The sequence below is a fragment of the Electrona antarctica genome (genome assembly GCF_951216825.1).
Source record: "Electrona antarctica genome assembly, chromosome: 14".
Taxonomy (NCBI): domain Eukaryota; kingdom Metazoa; phylum Chordata; class Actinopteri; order Myctophiformes; family Myctophidae; genus Electrona; species Electrona antarctica.
Window position 1 is genome coordinate 42,620,157 of NC_136795.1, and position 25,910 is coordinate 42,646,066.

General features: G+C 42.9%; 1 protein-coding gene and 1 pseudogene across 2 annotated transcripts; both read left to right on the plus strand.

Annotated features, from left to right (window-relative positions):
• Positions 1-1,240: 1,240 nt before the first annotated feature.
• On the plus strand, positions 1,241-1,620 carry LOC306936366 (histone H2B-like; annotated as a pseudogene). Its single transcript has one exon. The product of its transcript is annotated as a histone H2B-like (transcript).
• A 6,208-nt stretch (positions 1,621-7,828) lies between these two features.
• On the plus strand, positions 7,829-24,096 carry mettl22 (methyltransferase 22, Kin17 lysine). The gene is made up of 12 exons (XM_079519402.1): positions 7,829-7,956; positions 8,804-8,969; positions 10,220-10,397; positions 10,846-10,988; positions 11,950-11,990; positions 13,115-13,259; positions 16,494-16,565; positions 16,669-16,722; positions 17,638-17,718; positions 19,936-20,038; positions 21,047-21,215; positions 22,609-24,096. The coding sequence occupies exons 2-12, from the start codon at positions 8,864-8,866 to the stop codon at positions 22,681-22,683; spliced, it is 1,167 nt and encodes a 388-aa protein (XP_079375528.1). The 5' UTR covers positions 7,829-7,956; positions 8,804-8,863; the 3' UTR covers positions 22,684-24,096.
• The last annotated feature ends 1,814 nt before the right edge of the window (positions 24,097-25,910 follow it).

The window sequence follows — 25,910 nt, forward strand, 5'->3', positions numbered from 1 at the left end:
AGATTGTGCATTACATTCACCCATTCACACACACATTCATACACCGATTGCGGCGGAAGCCATGCAAGGTACCAACCAGCACATCGGGAGCAATTTGGGGTTCAGTGTCTTGCCCAAGGACACTTCGACATGTAGACAGGAGGAGCCAGGATTCGAACCGCCGACCCATGGATCATTGGACGACCTGCTCTACCTCTTGAGCCACAGTCGCCCCACAGTCACAGTCGTTCTCCCAGTCCCGGCAGAGTAGTTCCGGAGCAACGGATTGTGTGGCCTTGCTCATTCCCTGGCCTGATGGACTGATCGAGGGTAGCTACTGGGACGTAAGTCGGGATTTGATCAACCCCGGCTGGGTCGCCTGAGTGAGGTGTATGATGTTGGTAGACCCGAAACCCCGTTGACCTCAGGATACATCACTGAGGATACGTCCCAGGTGCGATGTATTTTTAGTTATAGTCAAGGCAGACTTGTAACTGTTATAATTGGGTTTAAAGTGGAACTATAAAAGTAAACCAAGAGGGACATCCTTCTCATAATGGGGTTCAGGAACAAAATTACCCCTCATTGTGGGGGGTTCCTAAATTATTTAATTCAACGTTACTTAAATTAAGGTAATATTTTAAAAACAGTTTCACAATGTCACAAGTCATAAGCAAGGCTTAGCACTACATTGCATGATCACATTTCACAAACTACGTGATGCAAAGTAACTACTGTAAGTACATGTGGCCTACTCAATGTACAGTGGTGACTGGTATTTGTATTTGGGTATTTCCATCTTCTCAGAGACAAATATTGTACTTTTAGTTTACAATTTACAATGATTAGAACACTTTATTTACTAAATGAGTTACCTTGTAGTAGATTATTTTTTACAAAACATGCATTAACCACTTCAGCCCTATGCATACTTACATGTTTACAAAATGTGAGTACGTTTTTACACCACTTTTACAAAGCACTACATAGCCAGAACAATTCATTTCATTCATGAAGGTTTGAGAACAATCTATGCACAAGACACCCTCCCTCTGTGAATCACATTATCACAGTAGCATTAGCATCTGATTGGCTCGGGTATCAGCACACAGCTCCAAGTTCCAACCAATCATATGCTGGGAGCGGCATATTTGTTTTGGTTATAAAGCCTCGAGTCTTACTGCCCCGGCCACGGCCAGTAGCGAACACATCGTTAATTTTTTACTTACTGCAGAATATCTGAATAAGTGAATAACCAACCATGCCTGAAGTAGCGAAACCAGCGCCCAAGAAGGGCTCCAAGAAAGCCGTCAGCAAGACCGCCGCTAAGGGCGGCAAGAAGCGCAGAAAGTCCAGGAAGGAGAGCTATGCCATCTACATATAGCCTACAAGGTCCTGAAGCAGGTCCACCCTGACACCGGTGTCTCTTCCAAGGCCATGGGCATCATGAACTCCTTCGTCAACGACATCTTTGAGCGCATCGCCGGCGAAGCCTCAAAACTGTCTCACTATAACAAGCGCTCCACCATCTCATCCAGGGAGATTCAGACCGCGGTCCGCCTGCTGCTCCCCGGTGAGCTGGCCAAGCACGCCGTGTCTGAAGGCACCAAGGCTGTGACCAAGTACACCAGCTCTAAGTAAACTGATCTGTCTGCTCTAAACACAACGGTCCTTTTAAGGACCACGGTGACCACCCATATAGTCAAGAAAGAGTTTATCCACAGATATAACGTCACATAAGTCTAACATGCGCTTTGCAAAGTGCATTATAAACTGAGCCAAGCAGCTCTAACAAGCAGCTCTATAGTCAAGTGTTGCACTTAGTTGAGTTCAGAGTCAGACATCTAGTATCACTAATGAATGATATACTGTATTAATGTTTTCTTATTTGGAGCAGTGTGTTGTGAGATGCCCGAGTTTCTGAGTTTAATCTGGGATGTGTTCAAATGCTTGTTGAATGTCAATTTGGCAATATTAGATATGCCTACTTTAAGCAGAGTTACCAGACCAAAACTAGAAAAAGTGCCCTTCTGGGCACAGGTCTCCACCAGGAGGATAGGAGTGTGTGTGTGATGTTTGGCAAAATGTTTAGGAGCAATATAAACGTGTGTGTGTGTGACGCGGCTTGGCCTGTTGTAGCGCCACCATGAGGCTGATTTGAAAACTGTCAAGTGGCATTTCTTCCAAAGCCTAGTGGGAATATGCATGGACAGTTTCACCACAATCGGACGCTGCGTTGAGTAGTTGTGGCGATTTGTACAAAACGGGTACAAAGCGGGCTACTCCTGAAAGGTTTAGAAGCCAATCGTAGCCAATGAGGGTGGATTATGAGAAATCAAACAAACCCGTGTTGATCACATGACTATGAAGAGCATGTGTACCGATTTGCGTGAAATTTGGATAAAATCTGAAGGAGTAATATTAGAAAATGTGTTTTACATAGGTCGGCCTCCTGGTGGCGCTATAAAGAGCAGATGTGAAAAATTCCAGGCAAAGGTTTTTCCTTGGCCTCTAGGGTGTTGGCATACAAAGTTATCCACAGATCCGTGCAGTTAGAGGTAAAAACACTTTTCGGCCAGTTATAGCGCCACCATGAGGCTGAGTTGAAAATGTTCATGTGACATTTCTTCCTCGTCCTAGTGGGAATGTGCGTGCACAATTTCACGGAAGTCACACAATGTGTTCATGATTTGCAGCATTTTGTTAGAAACTGAGCACTCTATTGCTTGGATTAGGTTGCTCTATGCGTCTCCCACCGCAGCTGTACAGACCAACGGTGTGTTCTCTCAGCCTCTCGCCTTGGGCCGTGGGACCCGCCAGGGTTGCCCACTAAGTCCGTTCCTCTTTGATCTGGCAATCGAGCCTCTTGCGATTTCTTTGCGCCAAAATGCCGACATTGTGGGCATTCAGAAAGGTGATAAAGAGCATAAAGTGTCCTTGTATGCAGATGACCTGTTGCTGTTTGTCTCTGACCCATTAACCTCCTTGCCAGCAGCTATATCATCACTTGACCAATTTGGTCGTATTTCTGGCTACAAAATAAACTTAAATAAAAGCATAATATTTTCAGCCAATGAAGCTGCATCTGACCTAGATTATAGTCACATACCCTTTAAGGTTGAGAAGGGTCAATTTACCTACTTAGGCGTATCGGTTACGCGCAAATTTAAGGATCTTTTCCCAAAAAACTTTGTCTCTCTTGCAAACAGAGTTAAGGAGTCATTACAGCAGTGGTCGCCTCTTACAATGTCCCTCGCTGGCCGCATAAATTCAATCAAAATGAATGTTCTTCCTAAATTCACATACCTCTTTCAATGCGTCCCAGTGTTCATTCCAAAATCGTTCTTTTCCTCTTTAGACTCAACAATTTCATCATATATTTGGCAGAATAAGAGGCCGCGTGTGAGCAGAATGTTACTTAAAAGGGTAAAGAGGGATGGAGGCATGGGGCTCCCCGATTTTCGTCATTACTATTGGGCTGCTAACATCCGGTGTCTTGCCTTTTGGAATCATTTCTACCTTAAGCCTAATTGCCCGGAATGGACATCTCTGGAGCTGAAGTCGTGTAGGGATTTATCACTTCCAGCTATTCTTAGTACACCGCTTGGCCGCCCCCTGCCTGATTCAATAACTAACCCGGTGGTGCGTCATACGCTGAGAGTGTGGGCCCAGTTCAGGAAAACTTATAATTATAGAGACCTCTCCCTGGTCAGTCCTGTTGCTTCCAACCACCTTTTTGTTCCATCAACGCAAGACATGACCTTTCAGAGTTGGCATGGAAAGGGCATCAAATGGTTTAAAGACCTGTTTATAGAGGGGAGCTTTGCATCCTTTGATCAAATTTCAAAGAAATATAGTCTACCTAGACCACACTTCTACAGATTTTTGCAGGCCCGACATTATGTGAGCTCTATACTACCTGACTTCCCTAATAAGCCTAATGCTAACCCTATTGATGAATTTCTGTCTTTTGACCCGACGATTAAGGGCGCCATTTCAATATTATATGATATCATTTCAAATTCGAGGCCAGCGCCCTTAGATAAGATAAAGGCTGACTGGGAACATGATCTGGGCCTCACACTGTCTGATGAAGTTTGGGATTCTATTTTTTCTTCTATACATAAGTCTTCTCTTTGTGCACGACATTGCTTAGTGCAGTTTAAAATAGTCCATAGAGCTCATATGTCTAAGGCTAGACTGGCTAGTATTTATCCTGACGTAACTCCTACCTGTGACAAGTGCAAGAGCGGTGATGCAACTTTGATCCATCAGTATTGGATGTGTCCTAAATTACAACCATTTTGGGGGAATGTGTTCAATACTCTATCCAACATTCTACATCAAAATCTAGACCCAGATCCCTTAGTGGCTCTCCTTGGCACTGCTGGAAGGGATGACCTTCCTCTAACACGCATAGAGTGTCGTATGGTCGACTTTGCCTTGTTGCTCGCTAGGCGTGCCATTCTGTTCAAGTGGAAGGATGCTGCCCCGCCCGTGCTCCGTCAGTGGCTTCGTGATATAATGTCCTGTCTCGAGTTGGAGATGTTAAGGTTTTCAATTGCCGGCTCTGAGAAAAAGTTTTACAAGACCTGGGGCCCGTTTATGACATTCTACCACAACACACAAACTGCATAGTGTGCCGTGCCTATGCCTCGGCCAACGCCAAACCACAACAGAAACAAAATCTGCTCTATGAAAAATCTCCTTTTTTTATTTTATTATATTTTTATTTTTTGTAATTATGTATGCATGTATTTTGTGTATGTGTGTATGTATATATATATATATTTATTTTATTTCCTCCAGACTGTTCCGACTATCCTTGGGATTGTGGGTGGGGGGAGGGTGGGATAGGGGATTGAGTTTTATTTTTATATTTTATGTGTCTGTCTAATACTTGCCCCTGGGCTATTGTCGAAAAACCTGAATAAAAAGATTTTGAAAAGAAAAGAAACTGAGCACTCCTGCGAACTTTGGAAGCCAATCTTAGCCAATCAGGATGGAGTGTGAGAAATCTGAAAGACCCGTTTCGTTGAATGGCTCTAGAGAGACTGTGTACCAATTTGCGTGATGTTTGGACAAAATCTGTAGGTGTACTGTCCAAAAACTTGTTTTGCACAAAGCGGCCTCCTGGTGGCGCTATAACAAGCCGTTCTGGAAATTTTGGGGCAGAGGTTCATCGTTGGCATCCAGGGAGTGTGTGCGCAAAATGTGGCATCGACCGGGTTAACGGTGCCGGAGATTAGCTGTTCACAGACGGAAGGACGGACGGACGGACGGACGGACGGACGGACGGACACACACACACACACACACGGACGGACGGACGGAGTGCAAAACATACTCTCTCCCCATGCCTTCGGCCTGGTGGAGACAATGAACGTAATTAGAATGCACAGTGAAAATGGAGATTAACAGCCTAGCTGTATTGTGTGTGTGTGTGTGTGTGCGTGCGTGCGTGCGTGCGTGCGTGCGTGTGACCTGTGCACAGGTCTCATTACACCTTATGTAATGAGACCTTCCTAAAGACCCTTTTCGCAGCAGTAATTTTGACACGTGAACATGAACACAGCTGAAGGTAATGGCACTGTGGTCACTGTGACACTGTGACACTGTGGCAAAATGGACACTATAGCCTACTGTTAACATCATGCTATTACACAGAAAGGTCTAACTGGAGCAAACACACAGAAATATCTAAATGGAGCAAACCCTGCACACATATACGAATAAGAGCTGCTAAATGTCTAAATTGTGTAATTGGCTGAGTGTAGGCTATTATTCCTTTGCTTTTAGTGGGTAGGCCTATAATCTATCAAGCCCTGTTAGAGGGAGAAAAAAACATTCTTGTGCCATGTTATAGCAAATTTGATTTATCCTGTACAGGATCCTCTATACGCAGTGGTTCCCAAACTGTGGTGCGTGCACCCCTTGTGGTGTGTGAACGCCTTCTAGGGCGTGCGTGACATGAAAAGGGTAATGGCGGTTTTACGCTGTTATTTAGCAGTACAAAATCTGGTAAAACACTGCTGTAAGGAGATGTATAGAGCAGCTGCGGGAGTATACAGGAGCTGCAGTCTCTCAGTGCAGCAGGACGTTCTGTGATTGTTTGCCATAATCATATTAAAAATGTATAATTTTCAGCCAAATACAACGAGACTTGGCGTTGGGGGGTGCGTCAGCTAGCTCAGGAGGTAACAGGGGGTGCACGGCCAATAAAGTTTGGGGACCGCTGCTCTACAGGATATACATCAAATATAGGCTATAACATGCACTATAACATCATGTTATAGTGCATGTTGGCACAAGAGTGTTTATTTCTTTTGATGAATACAGATAGGTGTTAAATTAAATATGGTTGATTGCAAAACAAGAGCGTAGCCATACCAAATATGACCACAACGTCTTCTCCGAGTCCTAACCTAACAGTCAGGCCTACAGAAAACAGTGTGTGTTTGCTTGCAGACACACTGCAAAATCAAAAAGCCTGACAAAAGATGACTTGTTTTATACTTGTACTCCATCGCCAGGCATCTCAGCTTGCTGTGTGGTACCCATTGATCAGAGTAATATCTGTTAATTTATATTTAAGAGACAAATCAAAGCGGAAAGGTTTGTGAGCAGCTCTCCACGTAACGGTGAAAACAAAACACAGGACCCGTGAGCGCATAGCATGATTTTAATGAAGTGAAACTAGTCTGCTATCTGCTCAATTTGTTGTGTTAAATTGAATCCATTCCTACGTCGGTGTTTTATTTGGTTTTAGTCGTAGAGAAAGCACAAGTTTTGTAGTATTCAGGAGAACACAATAACACATACCCAGTGAGTTGAGTCTACATAGTTCTCACGGGGTCATCCCTATGTTCCCCACTCTTCCCGACCCCCAAAAAAGGTTCTATGTTCCCCGCTCAACCAAAAAGAGGTTCTATGTTCCCCACTCAACCATAGGAGGTGGCTGTGGTAGGGGTAAGTAGAACCTGGGGAACATAGGTACGCTCCTGTTCTCACACATCCTTTAAGTTCCACTCCCTCCTTATGTTTCAACATCTCTCTCTACTCTACCCAGAATTTGCAGTTCAGAAATACAAAAGAGAATGGCAGAAGTCGCCCCAGCTCCAGCTGCTAAGAAATCCCCCAAGAAGGCAGCAGCCAAGAAACCCGCAGCCGCTAAGAAATCCCCCAAGAAGGTAAAGAAGCCTGCCGCTGCAAAGAAAGCCGTAGCCAAGAGCCCCAAGAAGGCGACCAAGAGTCCCAAGAAGGTGAAGAAGCCTGCTGCCGCTAAGAAAGCACCAGCAAAGAAGGTAGCAAAGCCCAAGGCGGCGAAACCCAAGGCGGCTGCCGCCAAGAAGAAGTAAACATCCACACAACAGCCTGTTTTAGTGTTTTACCCCACAAAGGCTCTTTTAAGAGCCACCCACAACTTCATTTAAAGAGTTCCTTATTTTAATTCGGTAAGCCTATGGCCTATCTATACATACATTTTAAGCCCCCGGGGGTAAGTTTGCATTAAATAGTTACTGCCATAAATGACAAGTAAACCCTTTGTCATTACCCCACAATGGCTCTAAGAGCTTTTTTCTTTATATTATTAGAGAACAAAAATGCCGCTAAAACTCTATGGTAGGCCTATACGATTTACAAGTATGTAATAAGGTTATTATAATAACAGTAGGCCTACTAAGCACCATTCAATGGCCTTCTGATTCTTGCACACTGCTGCTAAATAAATACAACACAATACAAAAACTTCTCTCAATAGGTTTATCCATAGATATTAAAAAAGGGTTTATCGTTCAGTTCTAACTATTTTTCACATTTTCATGGCTATCCGAGGTATAAGGGGCTAGGAACATTCTGCAACATTACTTGTTTCCCACTTGTTGTCAGGACTAGATAGAATGCGGCGCCCAAGGTTGTCCGTCCGTCATTTGTGTCCGTGTAGCTGGAGAGGAGAGGAGCATGGAAGAAGTTTCCGTGAGTTGTCCTTCCAAAAATAAAATTACCCAAATTAGCCTTTATCTTGTCTTTAATTAGTCTCCCCTTGGACGTTTAACGAATGTTTTTATTCGGAAAACGGCAGGTTAAGTTATAAGCTATGTTGTGATATTCGTTGCATTTCAAGCGTGTTGTTTATGTGCGCCCCGCCCCCTCTTTACCTAAATCACAAAATTAACTAAATGAAAATGAGCTTCTCCAGATAGAGTAGAATGTTCGAAAACATTCAAATCTAACGGCAAAACAATGTACAGCATGTATCTAAATGCCTAGCCCTGAAACATGACTGCCATGATAATCATCATGATGATTATCATATCATGTTTCAGGGCTACTAAATGCCAGTTAGATATTGCATTTTGCAGCCTGCTAAACCGATTAACACTGACCTAACGGTAACTTTGGTAAAGTGTCGCTGGTAGAATCTACATCGGGGTCGAATAGAGTTAATCTTTGACTTGTTTGCACCTAACTACAGTACTGTAATCTATTCGCGCTCGTGTGTGTGTGTGTGTGTGTGCGCGCGTGTGCACACACACAGTGAATGAGTGGTTGAACACAAGTTAGCAGGGTTCATTTCGGAACACCAGCCTCTATAAATAACATGCAGGCCTTTCTGCTACAGTATGCTGCTAGGCATTCCGACCGCATGCCATTGACTTTAAAGCAGGGCTCATTAGAGGGTGCATATTATTTGCGTGTTATGACATTGATTAAACATGCAATTATCTCAACAAGCTGACTACATTTTCAAAGCAACAGTTGATACATAATATTTAGTTTGAGTCAGAATATTGTGTGTTGTGCGTATGTGTGTTGTCTCCAGGCATTAAGTAGCAGCACACCCCCACATCAGTAGTGTCGTCGAGGTGATGTGGGAGCAGCCATGGACATCATCACCTTCCACTATGACACAGTACTGTCCGATGTTCACCTGCTACAGCCCAACGCACGCCACCTTATGGCACGCCTCAACGGTGTTGGACAGCCAGGTCTGACTCTGTGTGTGTGTGTGTGTGTGTCTGTGTGTATATAGTCTGTGTATACTGGTTTCATCATGCCTCAATCGTATACCTTCGTAAACCTAACCGGAATGCTCGGCTTAAAATTCATTCACCCTCATTTTCTTCCGCCGACCGCTCGGTTGGGCGGTTCTTGTAGCATTCTTTTTTTACTGAGGACAAGGCTAGAAATAAGTGCAGGGTTCGATACACCACCAAGATACCCATGTACCTGTCTAAATACTTCCTTAATGTTAACAAAGTCCACACCCACAACACCAGAGGGAGTGCAACAAACCATGGGCAACCCAGATTCGGCACAAACAAGGGACTAAATTATTTTCGCTCCTATGCCACCAAAATGTGGAACGCCCTACCAACAGTCATTAAGACATGCGAATCCCTTGACTCCTTAAAAACCGCTCTCAAAGGGCACCTACGGACGGCTGCAATTCGAAACTGCCCCCCGTAAAATCTGAATCCCCCCACCCACCCACTCCTTTTTCCCCTCACTGTATTATATGTTTCTTTTCCATTTTTACCTCCTTTATGATGAATTCCTGTTCTGTTCTTTGGCTATATAGAAGTGTCTATTTGTATGTCTCTAAATGTTTTGATGAATTGAACAAGGTGGACCCTCTTGTAAACAAGTGTAATGCTTTCTTGGGTCGTCCACTCACAGTTAACAGTCTTTGTATTGAGTTGTGCTTGAAATGTACTGTAATTCTGCAAACTGTTAATACATATTTCAATCAATCAATCAAAATGTTAGGTATAGTTTTACTGGGGGGTAAGTTTAGGAATGGGCTTATGTTTTAGCACCGTTTCGCTGTGGTTAAGCTTGGGAATAAGGTTACGTTTTACCGTTTAGACATAGTTTGCTGAGGCTACGTTTAGGAATACCAGGCTGAGCAGTTACGCCGGCTGTACACTGACCCGGGGTGACTAGTATCCGTAGCGTTCTAGTATCCGTGTAGGACAGTAAGGTCTGTGTGTATAAACATCCATCAACCATGTCCTATCCTTTCGAGAACTTACATTCTAACTATTTCTTAATACTGTTGTTATTCAGACAGTGTAATGCACCAACCTTGCAGAGACACATTTCTTGCATGCACAAGTAATATTAGTTCCACTTCCATTATAGCAACGTAACATTTAGAAAGCATCGTCTAAGAATACAGATTAATTCAAAATTTTAACATATTAGGAATAATGTTTTTGTGCAAATCTCCCCACAGTCTTTGTTTCCAAGTACAAGCTCATTTCCACTGCTCGTGAGGAAGATTCACACGGTGACACACAGGAAGACAGTGGGAGGGAAGATGAGAAAGGGAGCACGCCGGTGGCAGAGGAAGAAGAGGACATCACTGTGCAGCCAATCCTAGACGAAGATGGGGACCTGGAGGTGACACGCAGGTACGTCCAACAAACATGCATCTCTGTCCACAGTTGTGATGGTATAGAGCACTGGTTCTCAGAGTGGGGACTGGGGACCACCAGGGGTCTTTGAGGGGGTTCCTGTGGGTCCCCAGAAGATTAGTTAATATAGCAATACAGTTTTCCACTTTACACCTAGATACATTTGAAAATAGCCGTGGTGTGAAAATAAAGTGGCCGTGGTGTCACACATTGTGAACCTGTAAACGTGCTAGTTTCCAAAACAATTTGAAAGAATTTGGATGAATTGTTGAATGTTTTTTAAACATTCAAACACAAATCTTTTATGCGGGGTCCCAAGACGGGGCTCCAGTCTGTGGCCAAATACGTATTATTAATTTGAAGGAGCACTCTGGTAGAGGATATGGGTGTACTGCATGATTATACATTGTACCGTGACATAAAGAATGCTGCTGTTGTCCTCCAGGCCCAGACCGAGCACCCAGACCGAGAGGGTCAGCAGAACCCAGGTGTGTCCTACCATCCTCAGCCAATCAACAGCCACGCCGGAGGACGATGAGGAGCAGGACGATGAAGACCACCAGTACCTCAAAGATGTGATACGGATTGGTAGGTAAAGCACCGGAAATACATTTTCCAATAAAAAAAAAAAAAACTTTTTGAATATTTGTCAACAGAAGATATCAGAATTCTATTCCATAACATGTTATAAACGTATGGAGAAAATAGCGCATCGGCTGATGCCACTATTAAATAGTACTATTAAATAATATTAAGTGGTAAATTCAGAATCTATGTTTTGGATCTGAATCTGTCTCTTTTGGATCTCGAAATAAAAATGTTTGGGGACCACTGGTTTAAAAGACGTATATGTAGTTTGATGGTCGGCTATTTTCACTACTTCTTAAACATTTATTTTCAAATTTATGGGATTTATTTGTTCCAGAAATCAAAGAAGAATCAATTATTGGATTTGATTTAATTCATACAAATAATAAATTGTTTTTTTTATGGGGGGGGGGGATTTGTTTTTAAAATGTTTTGAAATAATAATAATTTAAAACAAATGTTTTTTGAGACCAAAAAATAAAGGGACCCATAAAAATGGGCCCCGACCCAGTGGTTTAAACGACTCCATAATATGTAGTTTATCAATATGGTATTGATAAAGGGACAGCCATTAAACATTGGTTGTAAAATCTAGTGACCTGCCAGTGTTGGTGTGGTTTGAAGATGGAGAACTGAGGTCACTATTGTATGAAGGAGCATGCAGGGTGTGTATGGGAATACAAAGAACCGTGCATCTTTCTGCCAGAATATCAATGGACACTTTTCACAGGATAAACACAGCTGCAGCTAATCAAATTAATAGTGTGCGAGTTATCAAGCGTTGGCAATCAATGTTGTTGACTATTGTCACGGTGCTTGCAGACAGTTTGGCGTTTACCTAAATCAAATAGTAATTATTAATGCAGCTGTCTTTACCCTGGCATGGAATGTTTGTGTTAATTTGTTATAGACTGGAAATGGGCACATATTTAAAATGTGCATATATCCAAACTATTTACAGAGCACACCATGGCCACCACTCTGGAGGATGTGGGAAAACAGGTCAGTCTCGCCTTATCCATGCGATGCTACATTCACTTGAACTGTTCTGTCATAATAATTACATCATAAAACTGGACAGCAGGACACAGTCCACAGTCCATACATACACGTAGGCCTAGGGCTAGTCAGGATTACAAATTTAAGTTGACGATTCATTGTTAACACAAATTATTGCGATTCACAATTGTATTGTGCTTTGACATTGAACTCTAGAACATCTGAATATAAGTGTAATTTCTGTTTGCCTTTCAGGCTTCATAAAAAAAATGCACAGGGCTTATATGACTAATAACTTAAAACATACAAATATATTACTGACATTTAATAATTGTATACTTCAAACAACTTACATGTGTTGTAAGCTTGTAGGTCAGCGATTTCTGCTGTTTTTGGAAATTGTTTGATTAGAAAATAATATTTATATATTCTATAATTGCATTATAGGAATTATTTGACAAACCATTTAGCTTGCTGCTGTTACCCTTGTTGTGACTCATCATTTTGCTCATTGATGTTTGTGTTGTCTGTTGATGCTGATTTTAACCTTGATACGAGTACCAGGGCCTTCAAATAAGACTACTGTAAAGATACCAAGGGACGAGGGTGTGACATCATAAACGTTAGACTTCGTCTCCTGGCCATTTCAACAAGTGTTGCACGACAAACTTGCGATGAGAGGCAATAGTTTGATATCACTGATGAATCCTTGGTATCTTTTTTTTTAACCTGTAGCACATTTTGTTAAACATTAATCTTGAATTAGGAAAGTGTCACAACAGTCTAGATCAAGATGTAAGTGATATATACAAGCTAGCCGTCCTGATGGCATTTGTTCTGAGTGCTGCTCTAGAGTGATGATGCAAGTCTTCTGCTGAATGTTTTTCAAGCCATTGTCAGTTTTCCGCTTGACATTTTGACAGTTAGAAACTTAACTTTGCACAGCATTTAGCCACTCTGGCAGTAGACTGTAATTTATGTCAACTCTGATGGTAATTAACCTTAATGACACCCTGCTTTCAGCCAACTTGTTGAATGTAATGTCCTTCGTCTCTCTGTCTCATTGTTTTTTTTACACTGCATTATTCTCTCATATTTCTCCCGCCTCCACTCCTGCTATTGGTTAGGTGTGGCGCGGGGCGTTCCTATTGGCTGACTACATCCTCTCTCAGTCGGCCACGTTCAGAGGAGCCACGGTGTTGGAGCTGGGGGCCGGAACGGGCCTGACCAGCGTCGTCATGGCAACTCTGGCCAAAACAGTTTACTGCACAGGTAACGGTACAATGAGTACAATGCCCGCCGCCGTGTCACAAGGTTGAAAGGAGAAGCCCAGCCGTGGGTTGGTCATTTTATTTAAGCGCTGGTTAATCACAAGACTGACTTAATTCTATCTATTCCTCCAGAAAACACTCCTACTTAATGTTATAGTGACTTAAGTTGACACAAAGAGAGAGAGAGCACAAAATTGATCATTATGTTATGCTTTAGCTATTGAAAAATAGCAGATCTACAAGCTCATAGCGCGGCACCGAGTGCCGCGCTACGAGCTTGTAGGTCTGCTATTTTTGAAAAATCAAAGAACGACTGACATAGAAACATAGCTTTTTCAGAAAACTGTCAGGATTTAGAAGACATTTTTAGAATCTGATCTCAGGTCAAAATGGGTTAAAATGTTGACATGACATGACATGTTATTAGGCATGTAACGATATATCGTAATTCGTAAATCAATTTAAAATCAATTCAAACTTGTGGTGATTAAATCACAATTTGAATTGTGATGCAAACAGCTGAGGAGGGTGCATAAAAAAGAGGAGAAAATACAGGATCTGTGTAAAAGAGAATTGATAGAAAAAAACAGTTTTCAGTCATTTGCTACTAGTACTGTATTGAAAACTGGCCCACAATGAACAACAAAACTCAGTCGCTCAGTCTTATGCCAAGGCACGAAGAGTCTGTGGCTGAAGGTGCTCCTCAACCCCACTAGCCCACCAAGGAGACAATAGCTTCCATCTTCCTCCTCAGTCTCGCCTCCGCAACTAGCCTGGTTAATAAACCAGACTATCTGCCGTTGATATGAGTCTGGGTTATTAGCCAGGCTACTCCACAACCACCTCCAGATTGTCCAGTATAACTCTTGACTACAGAGCTCTCTGTTTACTACAGGCCAGAAGAAAGTTGTAGAATGTTTTACATTGACTGAATTTGAACATCACAGAACGAACGGTCAATGCAGCAAAGTAGGTGAAGATGTCTAAATAATGGCTAGCTTCATGTTTTTTTTTGCATGGACATAGCATATCACAAGTATGGGGCGGCAGTGGTTCAGGGGGTAGAGTGGCCGGATGGGAACTGTGAGGTTCCCAGTTCGATCCCGGTCTCCCTCAGAGTTGGTGTTGGAAGTGTCCTTGAGCAAGACTCTGAGGGCTGTATTTTGCGTGTCTTAAGTACCAGGTCTTATTACTTAACTTAAGACCTGCAGGCGTGATCAATGCCATTTGGCTATTCTGAGTGGCCAAAGAGCATTGACCACGCCTCCAGGTCTTAAGTTAAGTAATAAGACCTGGTACTTAAGACACGCAAAATACAGCCCAGTGTCTCTGAACCCCTGATTGCTCCCGATGTGCAGGTTGGTGCCTTACTGCCTTGGCATGGTTTCCTCCGCCATCGGTGTACAGTATGCGTGTGTGAATGGGTGAATGTAATGCACAATCGATGTAAAGCGCTTTGGTTAAGCGCTTTATAGATGCACCATTTACCATTTTGATGTTTCAAGGAAGGGGTGAGTAGGCCAGGCCAAGGCTTTCTCAAAAAGAAAATCAAAAACTAAACTGAACTGAAGATGTAATGAGTGCACAGATGACACACTGTGAGGGTCGGGACAGCTTGACTTAAAATGTGTCTGTGCTTGATTGAACCACTGGGTGAATCAAGTGCGTGGGTTCATTGTGTTTTGTTTCCTAGTTGTCGCTGCGAGGGCAATACATGGCCCACCACACAGTGAGACACATTATGCATAATTAATATTAATTATGCTCACTCCTATTCTCCTAACGGACACTGTGTTCCGTATTCCTGACAAGGGACACTTTAATTGGACCGAGGCTGCAGAGCAGACAGACCTTTCGCAGTTAAAGTGATTAATGCAGCTGCGTCCTGAGCGTCACACATTAATTAGAGTGAAGCAGCAACATTGACGTGATTCCAACGCCCGGAACTCCCTCCTGTTTCCACCGAGTACAACTTTGGAATGTAGTGTTTTTAATAACCACGTTACGTGCTTGCCCATGGGGTTTTTGCCATTATACTTTTTTGAGTTGTTGCGCTTGAAATTCGTAATAAAAAATCTCATCAAATCAAATCCTCTCTCATGGTCTGCGTTGAAGAACACAGCATTGGATGACGTGGCGACTCTGGCGAGGGCTTCTATTTGAAGTATCTCGTGTCCCACAGTCTCTGGAGGCCCTTCTGTTTTCAGTCTCTTAAGTTATAGCGAGGAAGGCACTTGGGGATAATGGAGAACTTAAGGTGGCCTTACACTAGCCGATAATCGGCTCGGGGGGTGCCCGACCGCTCAAAGCGCGATCGGGATCGGCCCGATCAACATCAAGAATGTTTGATATTTGCTCTGCCCCGCTCCAACTATCCTGTAGTGTGTGGTGCTATCAGATTTCAGATTGAAAAAAATCGGCTAGTGTAAGGCCACCTTTAAACGCTTCACTGAGACGATTACCATCGATTGTTTTGTGCAAATAACAAGGCAATGAGAGGTACACCGGGAACCAGAGTTGAATGTGCTAATGGTAGCCTACTAGGAAACACAGGTATAATTACGAGGGCTCGCCTGGGTGACGGCAGACTGCTGGGCGAGCGCTGGCGCTTTGGCATGGGGGGATCAGATCAACATATGGAATGAATTCTGTCCTGTCCATAAATGGAACGTGTATTGAGTGTACAGGGTTTGGTGAGGTGAGATCAACATGGGATGTCAGAACGGGTCAGCTCCATATATGGAGATCTAAGGGTGGCAGCGGGGACAGTGCCTTGAGTGTACAGGGTTTGATGAGGGCCCAGGTAGGACCGGGCCTTAATTTTCGGGCCTGTTGAGAACTCGCGCGGCTGCACTAATAACTTTGGGGCAGCCCGTCTATAGTTTAAATGGACAGGTGTCAGTCAAAAGGGAGACATCGAAGAGGAAGGATGGATGGGGAAGGATCAACATATGGAATGTCAGAACAGAGGTCAGCTCCATATTTGGAGATCTAAGGGTTTGAGGTTTTAGGTCAGATGTAGAGTTGCTGGCCAATATTGATGACATCAGGGATATCCATATATATGGGCTTAATATTGATGACATCACGTGATGTCACGGGGCATGATTGACCATATGGGGCGTGACGAACCAACTGACGGGAAATGCACGATTTCATAGTTAACTGCGACCTGCTGTCGCAATAATAAAGTGTTGTTTCCATGAAATCTCAAAGTCCTGTTCGTCTGTTGCAGATGTTGGAGAGGATCTTCTCGGCATGTGTCAGCAGAACGTCATGTCAAATAGACATCTAACGGAGCCTGCAGGTGAGATCACTGTATTTAAAACGTCCTCTTCATGTTTCAGCATCGGACTGGCAACACAATGCGGAATATGTTGTTGTTGTCCGTCTGTCTGTCTGTCCAACAGGTGGTGAAGTCAAGGTGAGGCAACTAGACTGGCTCCAACATGACCTTTGTACAGGTAGGAGTGATCTCACTCTCCAGTCACTCACACATATACGACACCCACACACAAAACGCACACACACGCAAGCAAGCTCATAGCATACTATTATCTAGTATCACAATCATTTTAGCCACTTTAGCCATATTGTATGCTTTGGCTATTCAAAAATAGATCTATAAGCTCATAGCCAGGAAAACATGTGCAAATCTTATATATTAAAGTGAACATTTTAAACTCACATCTTTGTATCTGGGGGTCCCTGGAACAAAATATTTTGAGATGAACGGTCCGCAAACAAATGCATATCAAATCGGAGATCCTTTATGTACATGAGACAAAAGTTTGAGCACCACTGATTTAGCTACACAAGTTAGGAGTTGGAAGACATTTTTTAGAATCCTAATGAGTTAAGAAGAGACTTGCTCGAGGAGCAAGCGACCACTCTAACTCCTCCTGATCCAATCCCTCCCTAAATTACACGTCATTACATACATGATGCTTTCGGAACTCGCCCTGCCCTGCGGGCGAGTTCCTGCAGCATCGCAGGCGTGCATTCATGACGTAAAACCACCCACCTCTCGTGTAATATTGCTTAAAGGGGCATTCCACTCATTTTCAACATTTTACTATGTCATTAATATACCTTAGAGCTGTTGTGTGGAAATAATAAAAAAAGTTCCCCCATTCTGTGTTTCCTAGAACTAGAGGTCTGAAAAAAATCATTAACATGGTGAAACACATCTTGATGATGTCATCAAGATGTGTTTCACCATGTTAATGATTTTTTTCATAATTACAGTTCTAGGAAACACAGAATGGGGGGACTTTTTTATTATTTCCACACAACAGCTCTAAGGTATGTTAATGACATAGTAAAATGTTGAAAATGGGTGGTTTTCCCCTTTAAGTTTGTTGTTCTTTCATCTCCAGATGCTGATGTGGAATTCAGCTGGACTGAGGAGGAAGTGGCAGATCTTCATGACAACACTAGGTTCATCCTGGCAGCGGACGGTAAGAGTCTGTGCAATGCATGCCCTTTGACCTCAGGTTATGGATGTATTTGAACACTGTAAGCAAGTCTTTATTGTCACATCGCAGGTGTTAGGAAGTGGGTGAAATTCCTTTGGGGAACAAGAAACTCCATCTTGTTGTAGTTTTCTGTAAAAGGGAATGAGAATAACAAGGACAAGGATAACAAGGACAAGGATAAGAAAATGCCCCTCATATGTGTAAAAAAATAAAAACTAGAAAAAGTGCCCTTCTGGGCACAGGTCTCCACCAGGAGGATAGGACTGTGTGAGATGTTTGGCAAAATCTTTAGGAGTAATATAAACATGTTTTTTTGTTTGTTAGTTTTTTGCAACAATTTTCTTAATTTTGTTGAGGAAATGCAGAGTGCCTGGTGGCACTATAATAGGCCAATGTGAAAAGGGTGCCATTTCTTCATACGCCTTTGATGGCAATTTGATGATTTGAGGCATTTTGTTCCAAAAATGTGTTTAGCAAAAATCAACCTGTCAACAATTTTCTTAATTTTGTTGAGGAAATGCAGAGTGCCTGGTGGCACTATAACAGGCCAATGTGAAAAGGATGGGATATATTCCTCAGCCTAGTAAGAAAATGTGTGAAAGATTTCACGTAAATTGCACGCTGCGTTCATGATTTGAGGCTTTTGTTCAAAACGGGGCAATCTTGCAAACTGTGAAAGCCAATTATAGCCAATTAGGATGGAATATGAAATATCGGACAGATCCGACCTGAGCACATGACCATAGAGATACTGTGTAACGATTTGTGAGAGTTTGACAGAATCTGGAGGAATAATATCAAAAAATGTGTTTTGCAAAAGTCGGCCTCCTGGTGGCGCTATAAAAGGCAGATGCGGAAAATGCAGGTGAAAAAGATTTGTCCTTGGCCTCTAGGGAGTGTGCATGCAACGTTTCACGCAGATGGGTGCAGTTTTAGGTAAAAAATGTGAAAAGCTGCCTCATGGTGGTGCTATAACAGGCCGTTCTGGAAAATTTGTGGCAGAGGTTCATCGTTGGCATCCAGGGAGTGTGTGTGCAAAGTTTGGCATCGACCGGGTTAACGGTGCCGGAGATTAGCTGGTAACGGACGGACGGAAGGACGGACGGACGGACACACACACACGGAAGGAGTGCACAACATACTCTCTCCCCATGCCTTCGGCCTGGTGGAGACAAATATATATTCATGTCAATGGTAAATGGTGCATTTATATAGCACTTTTATCCAAAGAGCTTTACATATTACATTCACCCATTAACACACATATTCATACACCGATGGCAGAGGAAACCATGCAAGGCACCAACCTGCACATCGGCAGCAATTAGGGGTTCAGAGTCTTGCTCAAGGACACTTCGACACTAACTTTAGGAGCCCGGGATCGAACTGGGAACCTCGCGGTTGTCAATCCGGCCGCTCTACCGGCCACTCTAGCCCTGAGCCACTGCCACCCCGTGTACAAGCAGGTCAAATAATTCCAGATATTCATGAGAATGGCAATGGTATGATGCAGTTATTAAAAAAGCAGTATATTTAGTTACAGATACTGTATGTGCATGAGGTTAATAATGGCGGGTGCAGCAATAGAACAGTAACTTACATAAATAGACCTTTTTGCAAATTGTCTATTGAATATAGTCGGAAAGAAGCCTCTTATTTCCATATTCTAACTTCCATATTCTAACAGCCAATCTACTCGCTCAAAGCGTGTCACATCGTGCCACGTTTTGGCCTATTACATCTACTAGGTTTGCTATCCTGAAAAGTAAGCGTTTTGAAGAGTAAGCCCTATGCCTCTAATAGCCCCGGCCTATAGTAACATGGCCTGTCAAACCTAGGATGGTTTCACTTAACTTGTGGACATTTGATTCTTGTTGGAATCAATCATGTTTTACTGTCTGGTTCAGCATTGAAAACAGTATCGGATGGATGTCTGCTAATTTACTTACTGCCAGTAGGAGGCAGCGCAGCCTCAGTGAAGTGCAGTGCCTTTCAGCCAGACTTGGGAGAGAATGTTTGGTGGCTTTGACTGGTTGGAAGAATGACTGTAAATCACAACCATGGTTGGTAGAAATGCACAAGTTGTACTGTGTTTTCAACAACTGACATTCCTTAATAGTGGTTGACACTTGAATGAATACAGAATAAGCGTGGACACACACACAAGTAATGTTGTGCTCTGTTTCTGTTTGCCTGCAGTGTGCTATGACGATGAGCTGTCAGACGCGTTTTTCCGAACCATCTACAGACTTTGCAGTAACTTCCAGCAGCCCTGTACTGCCTACCTTGCTATAGAGAAGAGGTGAGATAATATAACCCCTGTACTATCTACCTGTCTTGTCTATAGAGATAATAAGTAAGTAAGCATTTGCCGAGCATTTGCCGAGCCATGAAGCCCATAGGACAGGGCTCCTGTTTCATCGTTAGGCAGATTAAAAAAGATATATATTTAGATTTTTATTATCATGAGCATCCCCGGCCGATAGATGTGAAGTGTGAACGGTCTGGGGCACCATTTAAAACAGAAATTTGCATGCACAAGGGCTGCCAAAGTAGGCTATATTTTTTTGTTTTTCTTGTTTTTTCGCCCCCTCTCTTCGAAGTTAGACTGGGCCAGCTCTAAACTGAACCCTACGCTGGTGGCCCACAGCCCTCCCTTGAGACACAGACAGAGTGTCCAATTATATGAAAGCAGGTTGAAGTGGTGAAGTGGTAGCCTGGCTAATAAGCCAGACTCAAATCACACTGCCGTGTGGTATCCGGCAGGCAATTTTGTTTGCCAACGGCTGATTCGGTCTGGCTTATTAGCCAGGCTAGTGAAGTGGTCCTTTAAGGTCCAGCTTTTTGAGGGGCGCTAGCACCTCCAACGTCTGGCTTTCGGAATTACGCCATGTGTAGCAGCCAAGTCTATGGACATTTAATGTTTGTTTTAGAGCACCAACAATTGGTAAATGGTACATTTATATAGCGCCTTTATCCAAGGCGCTTTACATACAGTAGATTGTGTGCATGCACATTCACCCATTCACACACACATTCCAACACCGATGGCGGCGGAAACCCAGCAAGGCACCAACCTGCACATCGGGAGCAATTAGGGGTTCAGTGTCTTGCTCAAGGACACTTTGACACTAACTCTGGGGGAGCCTGGGTTCGAACTGGCAACCTTGCGGTTACCATCCAGCCACTCTACCCCTGAGCCACTGCCGCCAGGCGCCCCTCACGTCACACAAGTGTGTTCTCTTTTTTTAACAATTGTTATAAACAATTCTGCGCTGTTCCTTCTCTCCTTGTACCTATCTGTCACTAGGCTGAACTTCACCGTGAGACACATGGACATATCGTGCGAAGCCTACGACCACTTCCAGCACTGCATGTCCCAGCTGCAGACCATGGAGGATGGACGCAGCACCTTCCTCGTGGAGCAGGTCCCTTCCACCTTCCCCCAGTTCATGCACTACGAACGCATAGAGCAACTGGTGAGATATGTTTATTAATAATAATGAATTGCATTTTCATAGCGCTTTTCCAAGTGCTCAAATCGCTTTACAATGGTTCATACATTGGGAGGTGAAGTGGCGAACAGTCGACGCCAGCGTCCTCACTTCCCACATTCACACACCAATGGTGGCGAGCTCACACCGACCAACTCATTGGAGGCAATGTAGGGTTCAGTGTCTTGCCCAATGACACTTCGACATGTGGACAGGAGGAGCCGGGATTCGAACCGCCCACCCAGGGATCATTGGGCGACCTGCTCTACCTCCTGAGCCACAGCCGCCCGTTTATGTTTGTTTATTTGACATGGACATCACAAACACATTGCACGTGAGATAAAACCTCATATATGTACAGTACTGTACATACATACAGTTCATGCACCACGAACGCATAGAGCAACTGGTGAGATATGTCTGCTCTGTTTGTTTATTTAGAAAGGAGAGAGGAGATCCGCACACCGTTTTTAAAAGCTCACAAAGTAATTTATCCCATTCTGGACGGGAACTCCTTTTGGTGTTTTAACTAAGCATTATGTTATACTTTAGCTATTGAAAAATAGCAGATCTACAAGCTCATAGCGTGCCACCGAGTGGCGCGCTATGAGCTTGTAGATCTGCTATTTTTGAAAAATCTATTGTTCTTTCAGAAGACTATTTTTTATTTTTGCGTAAATTAATTTGGTCATACTACAGCATCACACAAAAGCATCAAAAGTAGTGGATCCACAAGCTCAAAACGTGACACAAAGCGACACGTTTTTAGCTACTTTTTCTTTCTTTTTTTTATATTTTGAAAATAATTAAACGTTTTTGGTTGATAGAATACATGTTATGTGCACTAGATGGAGCTAAAGTATTAGTATTAAAAATAGGTAGCACATTGGTTGTGTGCCATTGCGACCACTTGAAGACAATTAGACTAGAACATTTTAGTACATTTTTGTATTTGTATTAGTGCATGTTAAATGGGCATCAAGTTAATAGCACATTGCATATCTCTGCCGTCGGGCAGAAACCACCTATGTCCAAAATATTAACACTATTTGTGCCCAACAGTGTTTACGGCCCGACTGAACTGTCACTTTACTCTAAATCTACGACGCTCTCCATGGTTTTGATAAAACTGTAATGTTCTGTCATCATTTCTGACTTAACCAATCATCTCTCGTTTGGGATCTAAACGCTTCTAGAGAGAGTTGAGATGTGACAGCGCAAAGTAGTAATGGAAGATTATACCTCCCGGTTTTGGGGGGAAATGGAAGGCGGGGCTTTTCAGAGTAAAATCTGCCTCATCTGCTGGGCACTCTAAACGCCTTTATTCTATTAAAAAAAACTGGAAGTTACAACCATTACTCTATTTTTGTTTCTCCAGGAACTGTGGAGGGTAACGGCCACACCTCTGCATTTGAAGCGAGCGTCAACTGTGCCTGCGTTGCTTCCATCCTGAGATAGACTTGAGCTGGCTGACTGGCTGGCTGACTGGCTGGCTGGCTGGCTGGCTGGTAGTACTAGTGGGCCGGGGTGGTCGCCACGCCACCCGTGGGTTGAAAACCCACTCCACATGGGAGGGCTCTTATTTGCCGGCGCCCATTGCACCTACAGTACAGTAGCGCTAGACATCCACTGATCCACTATGAAGTAAGTCGTAACAAATGTGGCTAGATAGTGAAATATTAGTTAACAGAGACAGCTAATCACTCTGGTGTGGTTGGGTTAAAGCAAACTTAAATCTCACGACTGAAACAATGTTTGTATGACCACCAACTTCTTAATCCATGCTTTAAGATTGATTTATACTTGGGTGCAGTGGTGCACGCTGTTGTCACGCTCTGGAAATAGTTCTCGTTGTGAGCTTGTAGCTCGGCTAGTTTGTTTTGTATACATCAGGCATTAGGGTAAGAACCTGGCCATTATCCCTGCCATTATCACACCAATAAGTATTACAATATCACTTTAAACAATAAGCTAGTATTGAGTGATACTGTAGGTGCACGAGCAGCACAAACTGGTGTATGAGCTTTATTTCATAATACTCACAACATGTCTATTAGAATTCCGTAACGCCTCCACCTCACTGGGTTTTGCATCGATTTTGGAATTGAAATTCTTGGATTGTACTTGAGTCTCTATTTGATATTCATGGTTTTAATCGTATAGCAATAGCTGTGACGTTAGGGGAATGGGCTTGCAGTGGGATGCATTGTTGTGAAATGTTATGGATTTTGCTATCAAATATAGATTGGCATATTTTGTGAGTGTGAATTTGAATCGGGATATCGTTTTGTTCTTTGTTTTCTGGTTAAACCACAATCTTAGAGGGAATGGCACTGTGCAAAGATTTTACCACCAGAGCCCTATTCCTTTAGCAAAAGACATATACAGTATAAGATCATAAGGCATCGCATTGTAACTTGTTGTTGTGAACTTGTAGATTGGCTGTTTTAGCTATTTTTGAATTTTTTTTGGGGGGATGCCAGGTTTAAATTAAGTGGTTAATGAATGTGTGCACCTTACAACACTATTTATTGATTTAAGCTGTGAATTAAAAATGTGGTTGAATGTAGAACTATTGTGGAAACGACAAACGAGGATTTTAATAATAACTTCATAAAATATTAATCAGCCTTTGTTTTTGTTTCTTAAATTATGACGCAGTGTTAATTTAATGCATCAATGGTGATTGCAAGGCTATCACAGATACAGTATAGATAAAAAAAAATTCCACTTTATTCAGATGCCGTTTGATAATATTTCTAAACACCATAAAGGGCTATATGGATTGGAAATCACATGATCAGTGCTAACACATATGTTGCTGATTTGTCATTTGTCTTTTAAATAAAACAAAACTGATACATGATCACATACTCTTTGTTTGTTTTTACAGCAGAAATAAAATGTGCACTCGGCCGGGCATTAACCAAACGTGATTTTTGATAGTCGACACGAATACCATCAAAATCGGTTTATAATCGATTAGTCGGCGGTAAAATATGATATTTTTTTCCATCCAATCAAGCATTAAAACATTGTGTTCTGAAACGGCCAGCGCGAGTGAAGGATTAACTGCAAAACAGAGGCGGTGAATGCAGGCCGAGTGGAATAGTAAGAGAGTGGCGACACGCTTTGATCTCACCACAAAGCGGGGTGCTATGGGCTATAGTTCCAAACATTGGAACTATCCCATTGAGATAGAATGAGCACTTCCGCATTCCATTGTTACAATGGGAGTCAACGCTAGTGTCGCCACTCTCTTACTAGATTACGCTGAATGCCGCTCTGATTGGCCGAAATTCACAACAGCTGTTAAAAGTCAAGTCAAAGTTGCAAGTCCACAATGACTCACGGATGGACGCGCTGTGAGCTTGTAGATCTGCTATTTTTGATGCGCAAGACCTTTCTACGGCGCAGCATAGCATGTTACGTTGTTGAAAATGTTTGTTCAGTTGGAGAATTGGATACGGAGGAGGAGGATGATGCGATGTTTTTCATACACCCTAAATGTTCAACAACAAGTTACAACCACAGTTCCTTTGGTTTTTAGAAGCTACAAGCTAGGAGGAGGTTATGATTACATACTAGGCTTGCTAGCTAGCAGGCTTACCAGGCTATGAATCAGATGATCAACTACTTCACGACTATTATAACTATGATCGCGCGGCATGGCTGTTTGTTTTTAAAACATACCGCACGCCTGCACTTTTGTTGGATAAGCATGAAGAAAGATGAATAAGAAAAAGAAACATGAAATCACGGCAAGAGCTACTGTAGTTTGACTGTCACCAAACTGGATATTATTGGGCAGAGTGAGGAGGGACAGGCTGCTATACTACTGTACCGGACGAAACGACGACACGTCTCCAATCTAACTTGTTGAACAAACTACAGTAGTAAACTCACCAATAGTAAAAGTATTTACACACTGTAGTTGTCCCCATTGAGCGTATGAGGCATATGCTTTTTGAAAATCTGTCTTAAATGTTGCCAGTGCAGCCACCGCCGCCCACCGCACCTACACGAGTGACGGTGACGGCAAAACCCACGTACAGTCGGCTTGTATATGATATGAAAACAATCAGCCAGGAAGGGATTAGTACTTAAGTTGGAGAACTACCAACAAAACAACAGAGCTCACAGCTGCATGTCTGCTATAAAAAAACAAATCATAAAAAAAATCATAAAAAATATTAAAAATAATATTAACGATTACTCGATTTTTGATTTACAGTGTCGACTACCGTTTTGCTAGTCGAATAGTCGACTAATCGATTTTTATGTTAATGCCCTAGGGTTGTAATAATAATAATGGATTGCATTTTTATATCGCTTTCATATGCATTACGTGCTTACTCAATGGTCCATTCATTCATTCATTCATACATTGGGAGGTGAAGCGGCGAACAGTCAACGCCAGCGTCCTGACTTCCCACATTCACACACCAATGATGGCAACCACTGGAGGCAACGCGGCGTTCAGTGTCTTGCCTAAGGACACTTCGACATGTGGACAGGAGGAGCCGGGATTCGAACCGCCGACCCATGGATCATTGGACGACCTGCTCTACCTCCTGAGCCACAGGCGCCCCTTGTACAGTGGTAAAGTGTCTGCCCACTACCACAAAATCTAGGGCAGAGGTTCCCAACCACTGGTACGTGTCGTGTACCACACTGGTG